Below are 17610 nucleotides of genomic sequence, written 5' to 3'. Positions count from 1 at the left end.
TCCTTTCTTTTTTTTTTTTTCTTTTTTTTTAACCACGTCCTCTAGGTCTGTTTGGAGGGCTTTACGCTGCTCTGGTCTGGCCCGAGCGGCTCCGGCCCTGGCCCCGGCAGCGGGGCAGGGCCAGGGCCGGAGCCTCGGCCGGCCGTTCTTAAAACAAAAAATTTAAAAATGCTAATTTACGAACAGCTCCCCCGGACATCTGTCTGGAACGCTTCAGGAGCGGTTTCGGCGTGATCCCCTCGCGTTTCGAACCGGTCTTACAAAATCAACTGGGGGATTGCTTTGTGTTTCTGGAGGGTGACTGGGAAAAGGGGTGATTACCTACTAAGATTTCTCATATGCAACTTAAGAAAAGCAGCTAAACTTCTTTTAGCATGTTGACTTCATGCTGAACCAGTTATGTACAAATGTAATTCCGTGGAAGACAACGTTCAGGAATCTTCTGCATGCAGTTTGTGTGCCGCCTCCTGTAGATGAAAAATCACTGATCAGAAGACTGTCAGAAGTACCCATTCACTGAATGTTTCTTTTCTGGGCCATTGGAATCTCCCTCTGACTGACAGTGGCTTTAGGTTATGCTCAGTGAAAGAAGTGCTGTATCTAGAAATACCTATGGTCTGTATTAATACCGGGACCAAAAAAAATGTCAGCTTGTGTGAATATGCAGGTTCAACTCCCATCAAAGTTAGATGAGCCACTGCTGTGTATCCCAACTAAAAGGTAGACCATACCTTCTTATGCAGGATTTTTTTTTAGTGGTACCTTTTCAGTGCTAAGTGATAACTTAATTTCTGACTAGAACTTTAACTGAGATGGCAAACTCATATTATTGTAAAGTATTTATCCTTTACAATTCTGTCTACATGTATTTTAAAGTTCTTGCTTGCTGAAACATTAGGAATTTGGGAAAGATTTCTTTCTGTGTTTAATATCTTTCGCTCAATACCTGCTTAGTTTTTAATACTTGTATCTTGTTTGCTCCGTGAGATTACAAGCATCTTTGGCTGGTGACTTGTGAATGTAAGAGCATTATTTTGGTTTCGGATGACTCTGTTTTTTTAAGCAAATGTGAATAACAAAAACCAATAAACAGATATTTTACTTAGGAGAGCAGATTTCAAAAAGCCATTGCTTTAAAGGTCAATTACTACCTTGTCTGTGTTGAAACCTGAGTTGAAATGCAGGAACATTACCTCTTCTGCGTTTGCTGCTAAGGTAGAAAGGGTTACTACTTAGTCATTCTGAAATTGAGGCAAATGCACCCAGAACCATGCATATCAGTCTGTGTGCTGATAATAACTCACAGCATTTCCTTCAGTTTACCCACAAGGACAAGCGACTAGTCTCAGTTAAAATGGTGCTTCAGATGTATGCTTAGTGTGACAAACAAACATGTGTTTGTGTATATATGGATAAAAGCTTGATTGTTTGTCTTATGCAGAAATAAAGGATCAGATTTGTCTCCCTGTAAGCTAAAATACAATAGACTTTGCTTTCTTTTTGAATCAAAGTGTATAAACAAGCACAGTAGAACTTTTTTTTTTTTCCTTGAACTGGTTATCATCTTAATGGTACTTTCACTACTCTCCCATGGATCAGGCTCATACTTCCTGTACTTTAATTTCTTTGGTTCTAGTAGCTCAGTGCTGCTGTGGTGGTGTTTTTAATACTATCTTAAAATAGACATTAAGACAACAAATAGTTATAAAATACAGTGGCTACAGATTCAAAACCTAATTTTAAACTCAAAGTCGGTGAAGGAGAATTTACCTCGGAGAAGGTGTAGGAGAGATTTCTGTAGTGTAGTGTGACACACATTTTTAGCTTTTAATTTATTGCCAGACTATTCACTTAACCTGTCTAGACCAGAGATGTGTATGTATGAGCGATGTTCTGTTTTCTGTAAGTTGGTGCTTTAGCTCCTGAAATAAGCTAGTTAATTGCAAATGTGTTCTCTGTAATTAGAATGGCATTTAGTCACCATTTAAGTAGTTTAGTTAAGTCTCGTTTAAATTAGTAATTCAAATTGGGGTAGTGTTAAACTGTAGGCGGTCACAAACTATTCCCTAGGAGGGTTTGAACGTCTTAAACTGATGTTTATAGAATAGATGTCTTGCAGAGGTGGAGATGGTGGCATAGGTGAGGTAAAGATGTTTCTCAACTGTGAGGCTAGAAACCTGGCTCACAGAAACCAGTGACTTCCTTTTCACCTTGTCGGAGTGAGTTTCAGGTATGTCAGTGGTGAGTCAAATTGGACTTCTTTCCAGCCCTGGTTTAATGGTCACATCATGATTGCTCTGTAATGTCATCAGGTAGCTCTCCTCTATTTGTGGGTTTTTTATAGGAAAGACTCAAATCAATATTTACTTATAGAACTCTTGTAGTCTTGCCTTCTGCTTTAGTTAAGGCAGCTGCCCTGCAAAACCAGGTATTTGCTGCGTGCCATGAGCTTGGCTGTGAAGCTGCTGTAAGTTAAGATGTTCTTTGTGTTAAAAATCAAAAAGTAACCAGTAGGTTCATAAGAACCTCAGAAGACAGTATGTATTCACTTTCCTTTTGATAGAGCTTGAGCTGGAGATATGTAAAGCACACACCTGACTAAACCTTGTTCTGATGTACATCCTGGACTTCCTTCCCACAAAAGCCATTTAATTTTATTTGTTTTGTGTGTCAGCACTGTTCTGCACTTCTAAATGTACCTTACAGAAACCTGCCAGTTGCATGCCAACTTCGGTGTGTGGTCTGGTAGTACCGCAGCACAGTGCGGTGCACTGCCGGGGAGCCCTTCTTAAAGCCACTGTTCTTCAGTGGCTCTAGCTCGGTATCTTATTTTCAGATGGCTCTTGGTGTGGCCATTTTCATGCCAGACTTCTGCCATTTAACGCAATGGTAGTTGAGAATGCCTTTGCAAATAATTTTGGAAGCAGTACTACAGAACAATAACGCTATGGGTGTTACGTTCAGAAGCACTTAAGCAACTAAAATAGAACTGCATTATTTCTTAGTAGCACAGAAGATTTAGAGATGTTTTTGTCAACGTTTAACATTGTATCTAAAGATGTAGATTTTTTTAATTTTTTTTTCCCCTTTTTAAAGTTGTGTGCTTGTTGGTTGGTTGGTTATTTTTAACCTGAATAGTAAAGATGGTGGGACTTACAAGCACGAGGAGGGCTGGTTAAAACATAAGGGAGATTTCACCCTCCTTTGACCCACTGTAGCTTTAGGGAGATCAATATTAAGATACAGCACCTGGTTTTGGTGTCAGCATTTTTAAAATAAAGCTTTTTAAATGGAAAGACTGCATCACACTCACAGAAGATGTGAGACCTGAAGAAAGAAAAAAGAAAAAATGACTTTAGATTCATCTTTCATTTGACCACAAAAAAAGACCAAGGGGTGACAGTGGTCTTAGAAGCATGCTCTCAAAGGAGAGAATGTCGCATACTAAGATTTTTCCAGTGCTTTGGGGTAAAACATGACAAGAGCAATGACCAGAAACAGAGAAATGCAAAATAGATATATAAGGCATGCTCTTTAATTTAGTGAGTGTTGAGCTACAAAGTAGCAGTTTATCAAATTCCAATCAAAATAGTCTTATTATATGTAGAAATCAGTCTATCATACAGTAATGCTATTGCAAAGAGACCTTTCAGAAAGGCAGCCAAAGTCATTGATAGCAGAATTTCTGGTGTGACATTTGTCTGAAAAAGCATTATAGGTCATCGCAGTTGATGCTGAGATAAATGTAAGATGACATGAATGTTGGTACTGGTGCTAGTGGTTGTCAATGTAGTATGGGCAGACTGATTATTAGAAGAATAACTACCTCTTTTTGTATCTTATACATTAAAAGACCATTCATGTAATGGTTCAAGTTGAACTTTGAATAAAATGAAACTTGACCTAGTGAGGTGGTCAAAATTGCCAAGAATGCTTAAGTTAATGTTAACACAAAGCTTAAATCAAACCTTTTCCGGTGTTGGGCAGTTGGAGTGTTTTAATCCCATTTATGTGTAATTCTTTCTCAGTTTGTAGGAAATTTTAGTATGCCCAGCACTATTTTCAAACAGGAACCTCTGCTTTCCTTTTTGTTCCTTAAGAACCTTATCATGTGATTTCATAGCTTATGCTGGTATAACTGGACTGCAGCTGAAACATACTGTCTTGTGTGTTTTTGTCTTCTCCTTTGTGTTACCTTTAATATTCGTATACTGGTATGATGAGCTTGCAGACGTAACAGAAAGTTAACCTTATGGTAGAGAAGTTTTCAGCTGGTTATGTGAGCTCATCTGGCTTGTTACCTAGCTGTACAGTTCCCAGAACTGATAGAAGGGAAGCCTGAACTCACCCCCGATGGTACAGTTGCTGATGCTGGGTGAATCTGTTGGCCAGCTGCTTGAAAGGATGCAATTCTGTTGCTCTCCCCACCCTTGCAGTGGTGCCTCTTCAACCCGACAGAGTCAGTTCATGAAGCTCAACTCACAGGAACTGCCACATTTTTCTTCCTCAGGATTATTTTTATTTCTATCCATTGAGCTCCCTTGAACCTTTCATATCACGGGATAACAGAAGTGTTGGCATGAAAAAGGAAATGCAAGTGTGCTCTAGGCAAGAGATGGAACTTCAACCAACCGTTTCAGCAGTAGACGGGTTTGCACAATCTTGATTTAGTGCCCATTTTAGACTGGTGTAACAGGGCACTGCTGCAAAGAGAAGCGACCTTGATTTTCTGTTCCCACCCAAACACTGAATCTTACAGTAGGCTGAAAGTTGTGGTAGCATGCCCAAGGCAGCAAGAGATACGTGGTAGTTGATCTAGTTGTACAACTTGTTTATTTCCACTCTACCAGCGGTTAAGATAGGGAAAGAAGAAAACCCTATCCTGTTGGAGAGGAATTAATGCTAGTGGTTAAGAAGGTAGTACTCTTCCCTCAGTGCTGAGGTGGTGACTTAGCTGAGGATTAACACAAGTGGGCAAACTTTAATGGCTCTTGGTTTAGCTGCTATCCTTTACTCTCAGCACTGAATGGGTGAGGTGACCTGATTTTTATTATCTGTTGTTGCATCATTACCTAAAATGTTTATGGTAATACTAGCTTTGTGACTTCCTTGAGTGATGTTCAAACCTAAAGCCCTGAATAATGATGGCTGCAGAAATCTGGCAGTGCAGAGGTCTTGTAGTCCTGACCAGATCCTAAATGTGATGGTATTTTAAGTAAGTTGAGATACCAGTTTTAGGTGACTTCTTGTCAAAAACAAAGCAGTTGTGAGGCATTAAAAACTGTTGCTGGAGAAAGGTAATTTTTCTGGAAGCTTTTTGACAGCAGAGATTCCTCTGGCTGTGCAATCTTACCAATACTCACTGTAGCTTTTTAAAACAAGAATGCAAAACTCAGAGTATATGACTCAAAATCTGAGTTCCAGATGCTGGTTTAAATGTAATTGAATACTTGCAAGCTTGGCACAGTGAAAATTCCCAGAGTAGAATGAGCCCAAGAAACCCATCTTCTTATTTCTCTCCATGCTACCCTCCTCTTCCCCCGCCAACCTTCTGGAAACAAATGCTTCCTGATTGTAGTTAGTAAAGGTGTGCTAACAAACCAAGAGATTCAAGATAAAATGAGTTTCCTCTTGTGAGGCTTTGCCAGATGGTGCAAAATTGAGGTCTGAGTAATCTCTTGATGATGGCTAAACGATCCTGTTGCCTTCTTCTGTGTCCTTTATTTTTTTAGCACTTGGTTAAGGGACAACTTAGAGAAGAATGGTCTGCAGACTGCTGCAGTATTAGTTATTGAAGCTTGCGGTCATCTCCTGTTGTTCAGATGCGCCAAGTATTGACCTTCAGTGCTCTTATTTGCAATTCTGTGGGCATCTGCAAACCTGTAAGTTTTTCAAAGCAGTGGAAGGAACCTGCAGTTTGTAAGTGACAGACTGAAGCAATGGGGAACAAGACTTTCAAGAGACTGGGGCAAAAAACTAGAGAGCATAGTTGTTCAGTCCTTTTTCAGATGTTGTGAAGTTGTGGATTGCGAATAAAAGGAATCACTTTTTTAGGAAGAGAGTCTTAACGTTACAAGTTCAAAACAATACTGAAGACTAGAGAAGGTTGGGGTAATGAGCCCCCATCCTACAAAAATTTAGCAATGAAAGCTGGTAATTCCAGCAGGGAGTTTTTCCTTACCAACAGTTTCAAATGTAGTGAGCTGATTGGTGTTTGTTCCTTTTTAGGTGTTTAACCAGGGCCTCTGTAAAAGGTTTTTAAGATTTGTTGTGTTCTGAATCCTTAGACAGTTGAAATTTTCAGTGGATAAGTTCAAAATTACATCAGTGCTCAGTGTGTTACGCAGACCAAGTTAAATTATGTGACTGTTTATACTTTAGTAATGAAGGGACACTGGCATCTTGTTTGTGCAAATGTATGCAAGAGTTGATTTTGGAGAAGACTTTAAGACACAGCTTCTCTAAAGAAACATTCAATGGATGCTCTCCAACCTGATTGCTGAATGAATTTCACTTGGCCCTAGCTTCTAGTCTCTGCCTTCTTGCCTAGCAGTATGCCTGCAAGGCATACAGTAGCCTCTTGGGTAGAGGGGACTCTATTTCAGGATGTTCGATATTTGTCACTGTGGGTAGCAACAACAATCCCGATCCTGGGTTTCCTGTTCTTTTGAATTGTGTTGCTGGTTGTGAGTCTTGGCCATCAAGTACTCTGGGGTGGCAGCCAGGCATGGAGAGGACATAATTCTCACTATCAAATTTAGCAGGGCTAATCATGCAGGATAGCTGCTCTGCTGGTACATGTGTTGGACCATGTAATACATGCTCTTCACAGACAGCTTTTTACTAATGCCAGAACCAAAAGTACTTGGGAAGTTGAGAAACGGACAGATTTGGTGCTGTTGATCACTGGAATGGTTTGGTATCAAGCTGTGGCTTCAGTCCCAGCGGTCTTTACTTTTGTCAGCCAAGGCAATTACAGCACTTGTGTTCTGGATTGCCTTCCTCTTTGAAAAATATATGCAGTAAATGGCAAGTTAAAAATTAATTCCTTGACATGGAATAAATGAAATTAAAATTTAGGGTTTCTAACTGCCAGTTTATACGTCAGATGAGTGGTAATTGTACTAATTATGTATTGCAATAGTTTTAATGTTAAACCTGGATGATACATTTTATTATCAGTATGGACCATTCTTTTGTATCAGTTGCCATTGCACCCCGCAGGGAAAGAATCTCAAGTTTTACTTACTATCTTCCTTACATGGTAATTATAATGGGAGCTATCTTTCTGTGGTATCTCTCTAACTTTAAAATAAAGACAATTAAAAGCAATGCAGCCAGCAAGCTGTGTTTCAAAACATCTAAGTTCAACACACGGAGAGGTTTTTATTAGTTGGCATAATTCTTTAAAATAGCACCTGTGTCTCTTTTTTTATCTTCTTGGTCTCTTTATATTTTCACTGTTGAACTCCTCAGACTGTGGAAATAGTTATCAAGTAAAATCCTCTTAAGTATTAGTGATTTGATAGTATCATTAAGGGCCTCTCCTGATAGCGTTTGATGAACCCGGTAGTAGAAGTATTAAAACATAAAAATAAAGGTTATTTCAGAGTATCCTGAAAGTCCAGTTTATAATTAAAAGTCTAAGTTTTGTCTTTTAATGTCATTAAAATATGCTGGTATGGCGGGGAAATGAAACGGGTAAGGTATTTTTCCACAGCATTCAGGTGATGAAAAAAATACAGTAACTTATTTTTGAACTGTCCTTACGCTTTTTTTGTAAAAATGTGTTTTAAATGGTCAGTTGGTAAGAGCTCGTTAATGGTGAAATAGTCTCAAGGTATATTTTAACTTTTCCAAAAAGTTGCTTGTCTGAGACAAAGTGATTGGTGCTTTCAGAAGTACTTGGGTTTTACTTTTCAGGGGTGCTAGTTTGCTGCAACACAGAAGTACTATAAACCTTAAAAGACAAGTGATAGGGATGTCTCTTAGAAAATTTCAGGTCAGAATGTCTTTCTTGGTGAAACGTACAGAGCTTCTGAAGGCTTCTGTAAGAGCTTGAGGTGTTCAGCATAAAAACTGGTATAGGAAAATAAGAGAATATACAGAAAAACAGATGGCTTCCATATGGGAATGAGTTGCATCCACCATACAGAAATGTATGGTAAAAGCCCCTTCATCCTAGTTAGTTTAAATGAGAATTCTTCACGTTAACAGAAGCAGAAATGAAATACTATAATTTCTCTTACGATTTTAAGAGAAACACACTTCACTTAGAATGTGTTGAACATACTTGAGTAATTTTGCATGAGTGATTCACCTCTCATTAGCATTTCTGCACCTACATGTTTAAGAAATTTTACTAGATCTGATAGTAGCCTTTTAGGCTAGAGAGTACAGTTTCTTGTGTTGCCATCCTTATGGCTGCTTGATGAGGGGAGTGGGAGATACTGCTGGACAGTTAGTTCACTTCTGTTCTACGCCTTGAATACTGACAGAAGCACATGTGCAAATGTCTTTTTTCCAGGTCCTTCAGTTGATTTACTGCCAGTTGGATTACAGGAATATACTCTTCCTGAAATATTCACTCCCGTGCTTGGGTAAATGTAAGATGCTGTTGCTTCACCCAGAGATTTGGGGTGGGAGAGGGAGGAAATCAGTTGTTTCGGTTTTGTTGGTTTTTAATAGGTCTAAACCTGTAAACCATAATTTATCATCACCTGCTCAGTCTTTGTGTTAACTAACCGGTCTGTATACAAATTTTGAAGGAAAATGCACTTGAAGGTGAACCAGAAGGAAATAAACAATGTTCAGCAGTAACATAGATTAAAAGGAAATGGCAAAGGAACTAAATGATACATTACAATATGATACTTTAGTGTGTTTCTTAATACTTACTATGCTTTGTTGCTTCTTTCTACTATGGATCCAGTGCTAAGTAAGACTCTTGAAATGGTCTCCAGGTTGAGGCACTAACCTACTTTGTGGAGAATTTCTGTTTTCTTAAAAATGGCTCTTTTCAAACCCACAGTTTACCTGATTTTGTAAGGGATGAAGTAGTGTGAAATAAAATTGCCTGAAAGTTCCCACCAGTTTGATTTTTTTAAAAATTCTTTAAAAAATTTTATTTACATATCTGGGAAACTTCCACAAACTAAATAGACAAGAGACATGTTAAATGTGGAGTACAGCAACTTTTTTGTTTGGGGGCTTTTTTTTTTTTTTTTTTCTTCTTTCCCTTGGAGGTTTTATATTGAGGAATCTTTCATATTTTTCCTTTGCATCTTTCATCTTCAACCCTAGCCTTAGTGTTTATATTGGAATAAACATAAACATTCAATGATAGCAAAACCGAGGAGAAGTTGGGAAGGAAGGTTAAAAGTAGTGATAGACACACCGAGTGATGTGTGGTTGATGGTTGATCTATTCCGGTTCCTGACACTAGTTCCTCAGCTGCCATTTCGGTGACCTCTTTCTGTAAGCTTTCCTTCTCTTATGCCACTTCTTGCTGTAGTCATTTTGATCTCCACTTTATGGAGTGGAAGATAATCACTCACTTTACTGTCAAATTTGATTTCGAGTTGGTCTTTTCGATTAGATGCAAGTTACTATTGTGATGGTGGTTTACGTGCTGCTTTCTGCAGACAGACCAAGGCTTTTTTGAAAAACCGGAATAAAGGGGAAGACACACAAAAAGAAGCAGCAGCCTTAAAATTGTATTCCTGTACTTCTAAGTTGTATTTAAAAATGCACAAAAGAGGTTTACTTTTTCATCAAGGAATTAGCTAATTCTAGTGAAGGATAAAATATTACATAAAAATTGTCAGTATGTGTGGCTGGCCTCAATGTTTTTTAGAGTCATGATGGGTAGAACTTCTGATATCATATGTTTTAGTTACAGGCTTGCTTGTTTCTTTCATTTTCCCTTTCTTTCCTCCCCCTGTCTATCTATGATTATTTTGGTTTTTCTAAGTAGTTAACTGACTTCATTTTCCTGTAGTTGTCTGCTTTCATGCACTTCTTTGGCTGCTGTAAGAACTGCAGCACTGGCTGCGTTTGCTACAGCTGCTGCGGTCTGGGAACAGTTTGCTCAGACATGCCCTTGTATACTGTGTGCTGGCTCTGAAGGCTGGCAACTTTCTTTTTAACAGGCAAGTTAAGGCTCACTCTGTGCCTGCCACATCCCTTTTGTTTCTCTTCAGAGTTTTCTGCTTTCCTCTGCACAGGCTGCCAGTAGCTCAACAGATGGACTATGGTGTCTGCTCTTTCTGATCTTTACAGTGCAGAATCCTTTTGCTCTTAGACGTCACGTGTGTTTCAGCACTATCTTTTAATAAACCAGATGATAGTGTCTGGCACAGGAAAAGAGAGTCTAAACCTTACTCTTCACCCATACTCGCTCACTATGCCCAGTGAGGTTTTGAGGAACAGTTGAATTGAAAGTGATTCACTGGATCAGTGATTGAAGTTATTGATTACTGACTTAATCAGCTTGCTCCTAGAAACTGAAAGATCCTCATTCCTTAATTGTGATTACACATCAAAAGGATTTTCTTCTTTTGGATACTTTATGAAAATAGTTCTATTTTTTTTCTAATGTAGGCAAGACCCTAGGTTCAGTCTTGGAAGCCAAGCTGTCTTATAAAAGAAGGCTTTTAATAGGTTTGTGCTGTCTGCCATTGATGCCTGTTTGAGGGAATAAAAGTGCTGATTTCCTTTCCCATCAGTACTGGACTTGTACTGTGCAGATTATAGCAGACATTATTGACCTGGCAGATGTTATTATTTTACTCTGAATAGTGAAAGGACAAACATGTTTGTAGATGTGCAGCATAAGTTTAACTACAGCTAGAGCTGATTAATTTCCCCCTTTTATGTTGTTATTTTCATACTTTTTAAATTCAGTATTTTTTTTATTTATGGGTTATGTATAGCTTAATGTTTTTTTTGGAAAAAATTAAGATACTATTATATTAACAAGTGCTCAGGGCTTGTAGAAGCATTACTACACTAAAACTGCTACCTAAAGCTCCTATTTTAAGAATGCAGTAAAAACTGTCAGTTGCAAGACACGTGCAGTTGCTGTCTGCCCCTGGGATATTGCAGGACGTGATGGGGATATGTATTAGCTGTATGTTTTATGTATTATCTCCATATTGACAACTGGAAAAAAATGCAGATTTTGTTAAACTGGAGAAAAAAAAGCTTTTAGGGATTTTGAAAGTGTTGTTAAAGTTAAATCCCTAGGACTTCTCATGGGTTTCAGAGGCTTCTAGATGCTGGTGTGGAAACTTAAAACAACTGACACTGTTAGGAGAAAATAAAGTTACCGTATCAGGTAAATTGGAGGAAATACAAGTACACGGTATTTTATAGACTAGTCTATGTAAAACTAGACACTAGATCAGTTAAACTGATCTTACAGCATGATGATAGGAAATGGAATAGAAATACTGTGGCTAAAGAGTATGCAGAAATTAGCTAAAAGTTCAAAAAAGATTATTTTAGCTTTGTTGAAAATAGTATTAGAGCAGGTGCAAATTCTTATGTTTCAGCAGCTCTGACACCTTTTCAAAGTAAACTGTGTATAAAGGAAACTTGCCCTATGCCTAGGTATCTTACAAGAACAAATTGACTCCATAGTGAAATGTAGAAAAAAATACTACATTCGAAGTGTGCTCCCTGTTCCAAATGTGTGAACTAAGTTAAAAAGTATCACCTTCTAATTTCATTGCTGGTGACAAGTAACATTGCTTCCACATACCTAATGCAGTGGGTATCTGTGTCCTTTCTAGGAGTCTTGTATATTTTTTATAGTTGTGATCAGATTTCAACAATTCTTGGGTTTTCTGTGATACTTCCAAAGACTTTTTAAAATAATGGTTCCTAGAAGGTTATTAGGGGAAAAAAAAATATTGCATTTCTTTCTCTTAGAATAAGTTTGAGAAGCTCCAAAGCCAGCTTTGATTGGAAAGGACAGTGACTCCCCTGATGTCAAACTGCTTTTCTGTTTTGTCTTTTTTCTTTTCCCTCTCCAGCTGTCTTCATTAATATTTCCTGCTAGTTTGACTAGGTCATAAATCCTTGAAGAGTTTTCATAACGTTGTGTAAAAGGCTGCCGGTTAGTATTGGTGCACAGCAACTGCCCTTACGAGTGTATAGTGTGAGCTGAGCTCTCAAGTTGCATGTAGTAGAGGTAAAATTTGCTTTAGCTCACCTTGGACTTGCCTCTCCTCTTGATCAGAAGGATAAAGTATGCTATTTTGTCAGGCAGTGGACCTTATGCCAGAGACTGTCTTCTTTTGGCCCAGATGGTAGTACCTAAAGAATTACTTTAGATTTATCATTCCTGGACGCAGTCAGCACAGAATAAAGGAATTATGGTGTCTGGACAATAGCAAAGATGATAGAAGGGATTGGTAGAAAACAAGGAAAAGAGGATTTTTTTGATTGTCAGTGTTCTTCCTTAAAACTCCTTGGAAAGCCACTGATGGTGCCTCCTTTCTCTCTCTTCATGCATTTGTGTAGTTACAGCAGTTTGCTGCAGGCAATTAATCCATCAGTTCAGCTGATGGATCTAAAACCACCAGCTCTGCAGCTGGTTTATTTGGGCTTTGACATTTTGCTTGGGGGAGACCTACATTAAAGTAACACTGAGTGCGAAGAGTGGATGCATCAGAAGTCAGCTAAGGCTGAATTTACAGTTGTGTGGCTTGTCTTCATTTGTGCTAAGTTAGAGCAGAGATGATGGACTGTTACAATGACTTAAAAATGTTAGAAGAGTTGATAAAAACTGATAGCTGAAATGCAGTGTAGGTGAATGTAACATGATACACATGGAGACTGCTGTTGTGTTGTATGCTCAGTGATAAGCTGTGAACATCTGTTAAAGCTCAGGAGCAAGGTCTTGGGCCTGTGTAGAGTTCACATTATTATCATCTCAGTACTCAGAAGTAGTCAAAAAAGGCAAACTGCATGTTGGGAATCAGTAAGAAAAGATCAGAGAACATGAGGTACCCCATGATCAGACTGTGGATCTGTGACTGTTTTGCCCCTTGGATGCTATGTGTAGCTCTCACCCTGGCCTCTCCAGAAGAGTACAGAGCTAGAAGAGTGTTACAGAAGAACAGCAGAGGGGATCAGAGGCACAAAATGGCTTCTCAATGAAGTAAACTAGATTATTAAGGCTGTTTTCCAACATTGGTAGTACTTTGCAGCATTTAAGCTAACATGTGGTGATTTTGAAATCATAAAGTCAATATATAGGTAATCAGAGGGAGTCCTTGCTACAGGGGCCTTTTTGGATGCTCAGTTGATGTGATGCTAAGAAGAGTATACAAGTGCATGGAAATCAGCTCTTTAACTGGAAAAAATACCCCCATCCTAACAAGTGTGTGAGAGGTATTTATTTATTTTGGCTACAGAGTTCTTTAGAGATATACTGCTGTCAGTTTACTCAGTTGTACATGCTACCTTAGATGTATGGTTTTTGCTACCTTAGATGCATGGTTTAGTAATATAGTGCTTAAGAAGGTTGATATCAAAACCTTTGGGCATTCATACTGCTGCAGGATCTGCAGTATTAGTTGCATTCTGGCCTATAGAGCTTGCTTCAGTTCTGCTGCGCATGCACCCATCCTCCTCCCAAAGCTATATGGAGCATCTTGTGTCACCTTTCTGCAGGGTGCAGAAAGGGACTGGAACTTATGGGCAGTGTTTTGCTTTTCCGTCCTTGGAGTGCAGCAGCAAAGTACCCAATGTGCTGAATTGTTGTGACTCTGGACACTGATAGAATATGAGAGGGTCTGTGAAAACAGAAGGTTCGTATCCCTTTAGGTGGAAAAGGAGAAGGGGACCCCAGTGCCATTTTGAACTGTGGTCTCCATCACAGTGTAAGTTTCCTAAAAATGGGCTCTGAGCCTCTGGGAGTATGGGATTGATTAAAAAATTGAGTTGATAGGGTGCAGAAGCATAATGGACTGCTGGCATAGAACTTGGTATTGAGATTATTTTTTTTTTCTCCTTTGTATCAGTGTCTTGAAATACTCAAGCAGGGGAAGATGTTTAGTGAAAAACAGAAATTTAAAGGGTCTTTGTGATATGGATTTGTAGTTAAAAGTACTTTAAGTGTCATGTTGGAGAACTAGCATAGGTCTCCTCTCATCCACAGTTAGGTGATGCTGAACAGACACCGAACTTGTGCCCTCTAATTTGTTCTTTATTTTCTGGCTATTCAACCATGACGGTTATGCCCAAATTTGCAGCAGTGCTCTAGTACTCAGTATTGCAAATAAAGTGCATTGACACTGTTCACTGAATGTATAAAGTGACATAGAAATACAAAATCCAGAAAGACATTTACAAAGATGATGCCTTTGATCTTTGTACCTTTTCCACTCTAAAATGAAAATACTGTTCAGTAGTGTGGTGAAATGAGATCACATGTTCCGTTGAACACCTCTGAAGAAAACAAATACCCTTGAACCTTTTACAGTTTCAGATAACATATAGTAAACAAAGCACACTGAATAACTAGAGTGAAAAGAACTATGGAATAACTACCTGTATTGATCATTAAATGGCGTCGAGGTCATGTAGTGTATTATGAAATGAAGCTGTCATACATAGAAAACAAACTAACTTAAGGTTATGTAAAACACTGTATAGTAAGCATGCTAGATGGAAAGTATTGCGGATAACTTTGGTCAAATGTAAGTAACTTTTTCTTTCATTTTCCTTCTTTCCTCATACTGCCCATTTCTCTTTCTGGATTGCTGCTGCACCTGTGTGGACTCATTGCTGCAATGGTTCAAATTCGTCGTTTTACTGGACTACTTCTGGATGTATTCTATTGGTACCTTCAACACTGGAAATGATGGAAATGTGTTGTTTACAAAGTAGCTGTAAGTATTACTTTGATACAGATGTATTTCATCTATTGTGGAAGTACAAGAAACATTAGGGTTTTAGTGGGTGAACTGTAGAAGAAACTGTAGTAGAAACTGAGTTTAGGTGACTGAAAATCAGGAGGGGATAAAAGTTAAGGGGAAGCTATTGTAAGTGTTAGAAATATCTAAGAAACTCAAATCCTAGTTTGTTTTAGTCTGTCTATAAGTACTAAGTTACGAACAAATGCAACCATTTGAAGATCGGTATGTTGAAAGCTTCAGTTTTAATTGGTATTGGTATCCCAGAAATCTGAATCTGGCATCCGACTTTAGTTATTTAAAAGGCTTTTTCCTGTGGAGTATAAATGTTCACATTAAATCAGCATTAATGCCAAGTGTAACACTTCATACGTCTTTCTGGTTAGTAACGTTTATATTTCATTATCTAAAATTGTGGGTGTAAATACACTTAACAGCAAACAACCCAAAAGTTACCATCTATTGTTCAGCACCTCATACTCAGTATTCTTAAAGTTCTTACTTGTAAAACCATCTTATGTGGAGCTATATAGAAAGGGGAGGAGAGAGAAATGAAAATGATTTAAAACAAGAATTACATGTAAACCCATTCTTTTAAGCAAAAGTATTACCTAGATTTAATGAGGGGGTGAGCTGTTTCTGGTAAGTGTGACATACATTAAAAGGTATGTAGTCATTAAAAGATGTAGGTGGTTGACAAGTAGAACTATAAGGAGTGTCTGACTGTGATTAGATATTTTACGTCTGGTAGGATGAATAACAATTGTATATTCTTAATAGTTATTAAGGACCTTCACTCTTGAGGAGCTCTTTAATATCTTAAAGACCACCCACTTGCATATTGTATAGTATCTCTGAAGCCTTGGCTCCTGTTCAGGGTTAGTGATAGATTGTGATAGATTAAATTCCTCACATGTAGCTGTAGTAATAGATAATAAAAGTATTTGGATTTTTAAAGTTTCTTGAGATTATTTTTTTTTTTAATCTTTTGAAACCTTTCAGGCTATTGCTGCACCAAAGGCCAAATTGAAACAAAAAGCATCTTAAAAAAAGGTTCTTGATTACATGAGGCAATTATTCCTACATTTAGAGAAGTAACAACATTTGTTGCATTGTGTGTATTTGAGTTTGAAGCTATAACACCTAGCTTTAGCTGACTGTCATTAGATGTCCCACTCTTATTCTGTATGAGTTAATAAGTTCAAACATACTGCCTTTTTTTTTTTTAAAAAAAATGAAGGAGAATTGATGCAATGTGTTATCACTAAATGAGAGCTGATACTTGTTTGCAGTAGGATTAAATCTATCTTTTTCAAACTAGTCTGGCTAAGTTTGGACTTTTCAGACTTACTTAAGTTTGATGGCACCGGTATAATATGTCTTTGTAGTGGTGTAGCATTGACGGAGAATAGTTGTTTGTTTGTCAAATGGAGAAATCAGTTATGTGACTTAAAGCAGAGTCAATTCATTGACTAGTGCTGTTGGATTGCAAAGAAGCTAGTTTATCTTGCATTCAGTGCTTTAGAAGGTATAGTGGCTTTATAACCTTGCAAGGAACGTTTGCTTTAATTAAAAACAAAATTTTTTTTAAACTCTAGGAGTTATTACAGTAATAAGTTTATTCTGTCATTTTTAGAAAAGACATCCAAATAAGCATGAGTCAACCACATACCAAACTGAAATTAACTGTACTCTATCCCATACAGAGAAGTTCTGAGGCAATAGCGCCTGTAGTAGAACAATTTTTTTTTTTTTTAAATTATTGTTTAGAATTCCTCTATCCTCTTGAAGGTAATCTTAGGGGAATGTAAAGATGGTGCTTCAGCTGTGTGGATGTACTAAACTCTCTTAAGCTCTGACATTGAGGTGGCATCAAGTCACGTCCTCTCAACTTTGGATGGACATGAAGACTAAAGACTGAGTCATTGCTCCATGAGAAAGAGTACCTTGTTGTTTTAAGTAGATAGTTGTGTCTGAAAGTATTTTCCACTTCTCTGTAGAAAAACTAAACTGTCTTGTCTCATAAGACAAGCCTAAGAACTGCTGTGGTATCAAATACATTTCTAGGATTCTGCTGGAAGTAAGCATTAAAAGTAGCATGGGTGATCTCTGGAGGGTCGCCAGGTTTAGTACTGTGAGGGAGAGGCATTTTGAGTACCTTCAACATTTTCATTAATGTGATGAGAAGTAGTAATGGCTATGTCCAGAATTCTCCTCTCTTTTCATAGTAGGCAATATTTTGAATAGCTTCTTCAGAGTACAAGGCAAGTTTTGCCTTTATGGAGGGCTTGTTGCAATACATGCTCTTGTTAGTGTAGATTTATATCTATATCTAGCATGAAGGCCTTACATTGTGTGACCCGGAAGTAGAGGACGTCAAATTCATCCTCCTCATGTCGGGGCAGTACCGCCATGACTCTCCTGAGTATAGGAAGGCTACACTCATACTACTTGCCTGTGTTTTGAATGGGCATTGAAGCAAGGTTGATTGTATTTTAATCTGTTTGCACTTGTACACTTTTATGCTTGGATAAAATACTGTTAGCATAGCAAACTTTGTGCCAGTCTTTTGGCTATGCAGTCAAAAAAAAAAAATTTTTTTTTCTCACTTATTGTTGCAGTTCATTGCACAGTGATGTAGATAGATTGTTGAGAGGTTGGATAGATAGCACCTTTCTACAAG

The 17610-nt window shown here is 38.1% G+C and overlaps 1 protein-coding gene across 3 annotated transcripts in view; it reads left to right on the top strand.

The window, feature by feature from the left end:
• Positions 1-2886: 2886 nt before the first annotated feature.
• Positions 2887-17610, top strand: part of SEPT7 (septin 7) — a 77117-nt gene continuing 62393 nt past the window's right edge. For 2 of the 3 annotated variants that reach the window (XM_026843861.1, XM_026843860.1), the window contains exons 1-2: positions 2887-2892; positions 13187-13189. In XM_026843861.1, coding sequence (XP_026699662.1) covers positions 2887-2892; positions 13187-13189 — 9 coding nt within the window. Of the gene's footprint in view, positions 2893-13186; positions 13190-14785; positions 14904-17610 lie in introns of those variants that run through there. The other variant, XM_026843862.1, reaches the window with a different exon arrangement.

This window comes from Athene cunicularia, assembly GCF_003259725.1.
Source record: "Athene cunicularia isolate RWA chromosome 2 unlocalized genomic scaffold, athCun1 chr2_part2, whole genome shotgun sequence".
In the NCBI taxonomy this organism is placed as follows: Eukaryota; Metazoa; Chordata; class Aves; order Strigiformes; family Strigidae; genus Athene; species Athene cunicularia.
The sequence above is the reverse complement of the archived record's forward strand: the minus strand, read 5'-3'. Positions and strand labels throughout refer to the sequence as shown.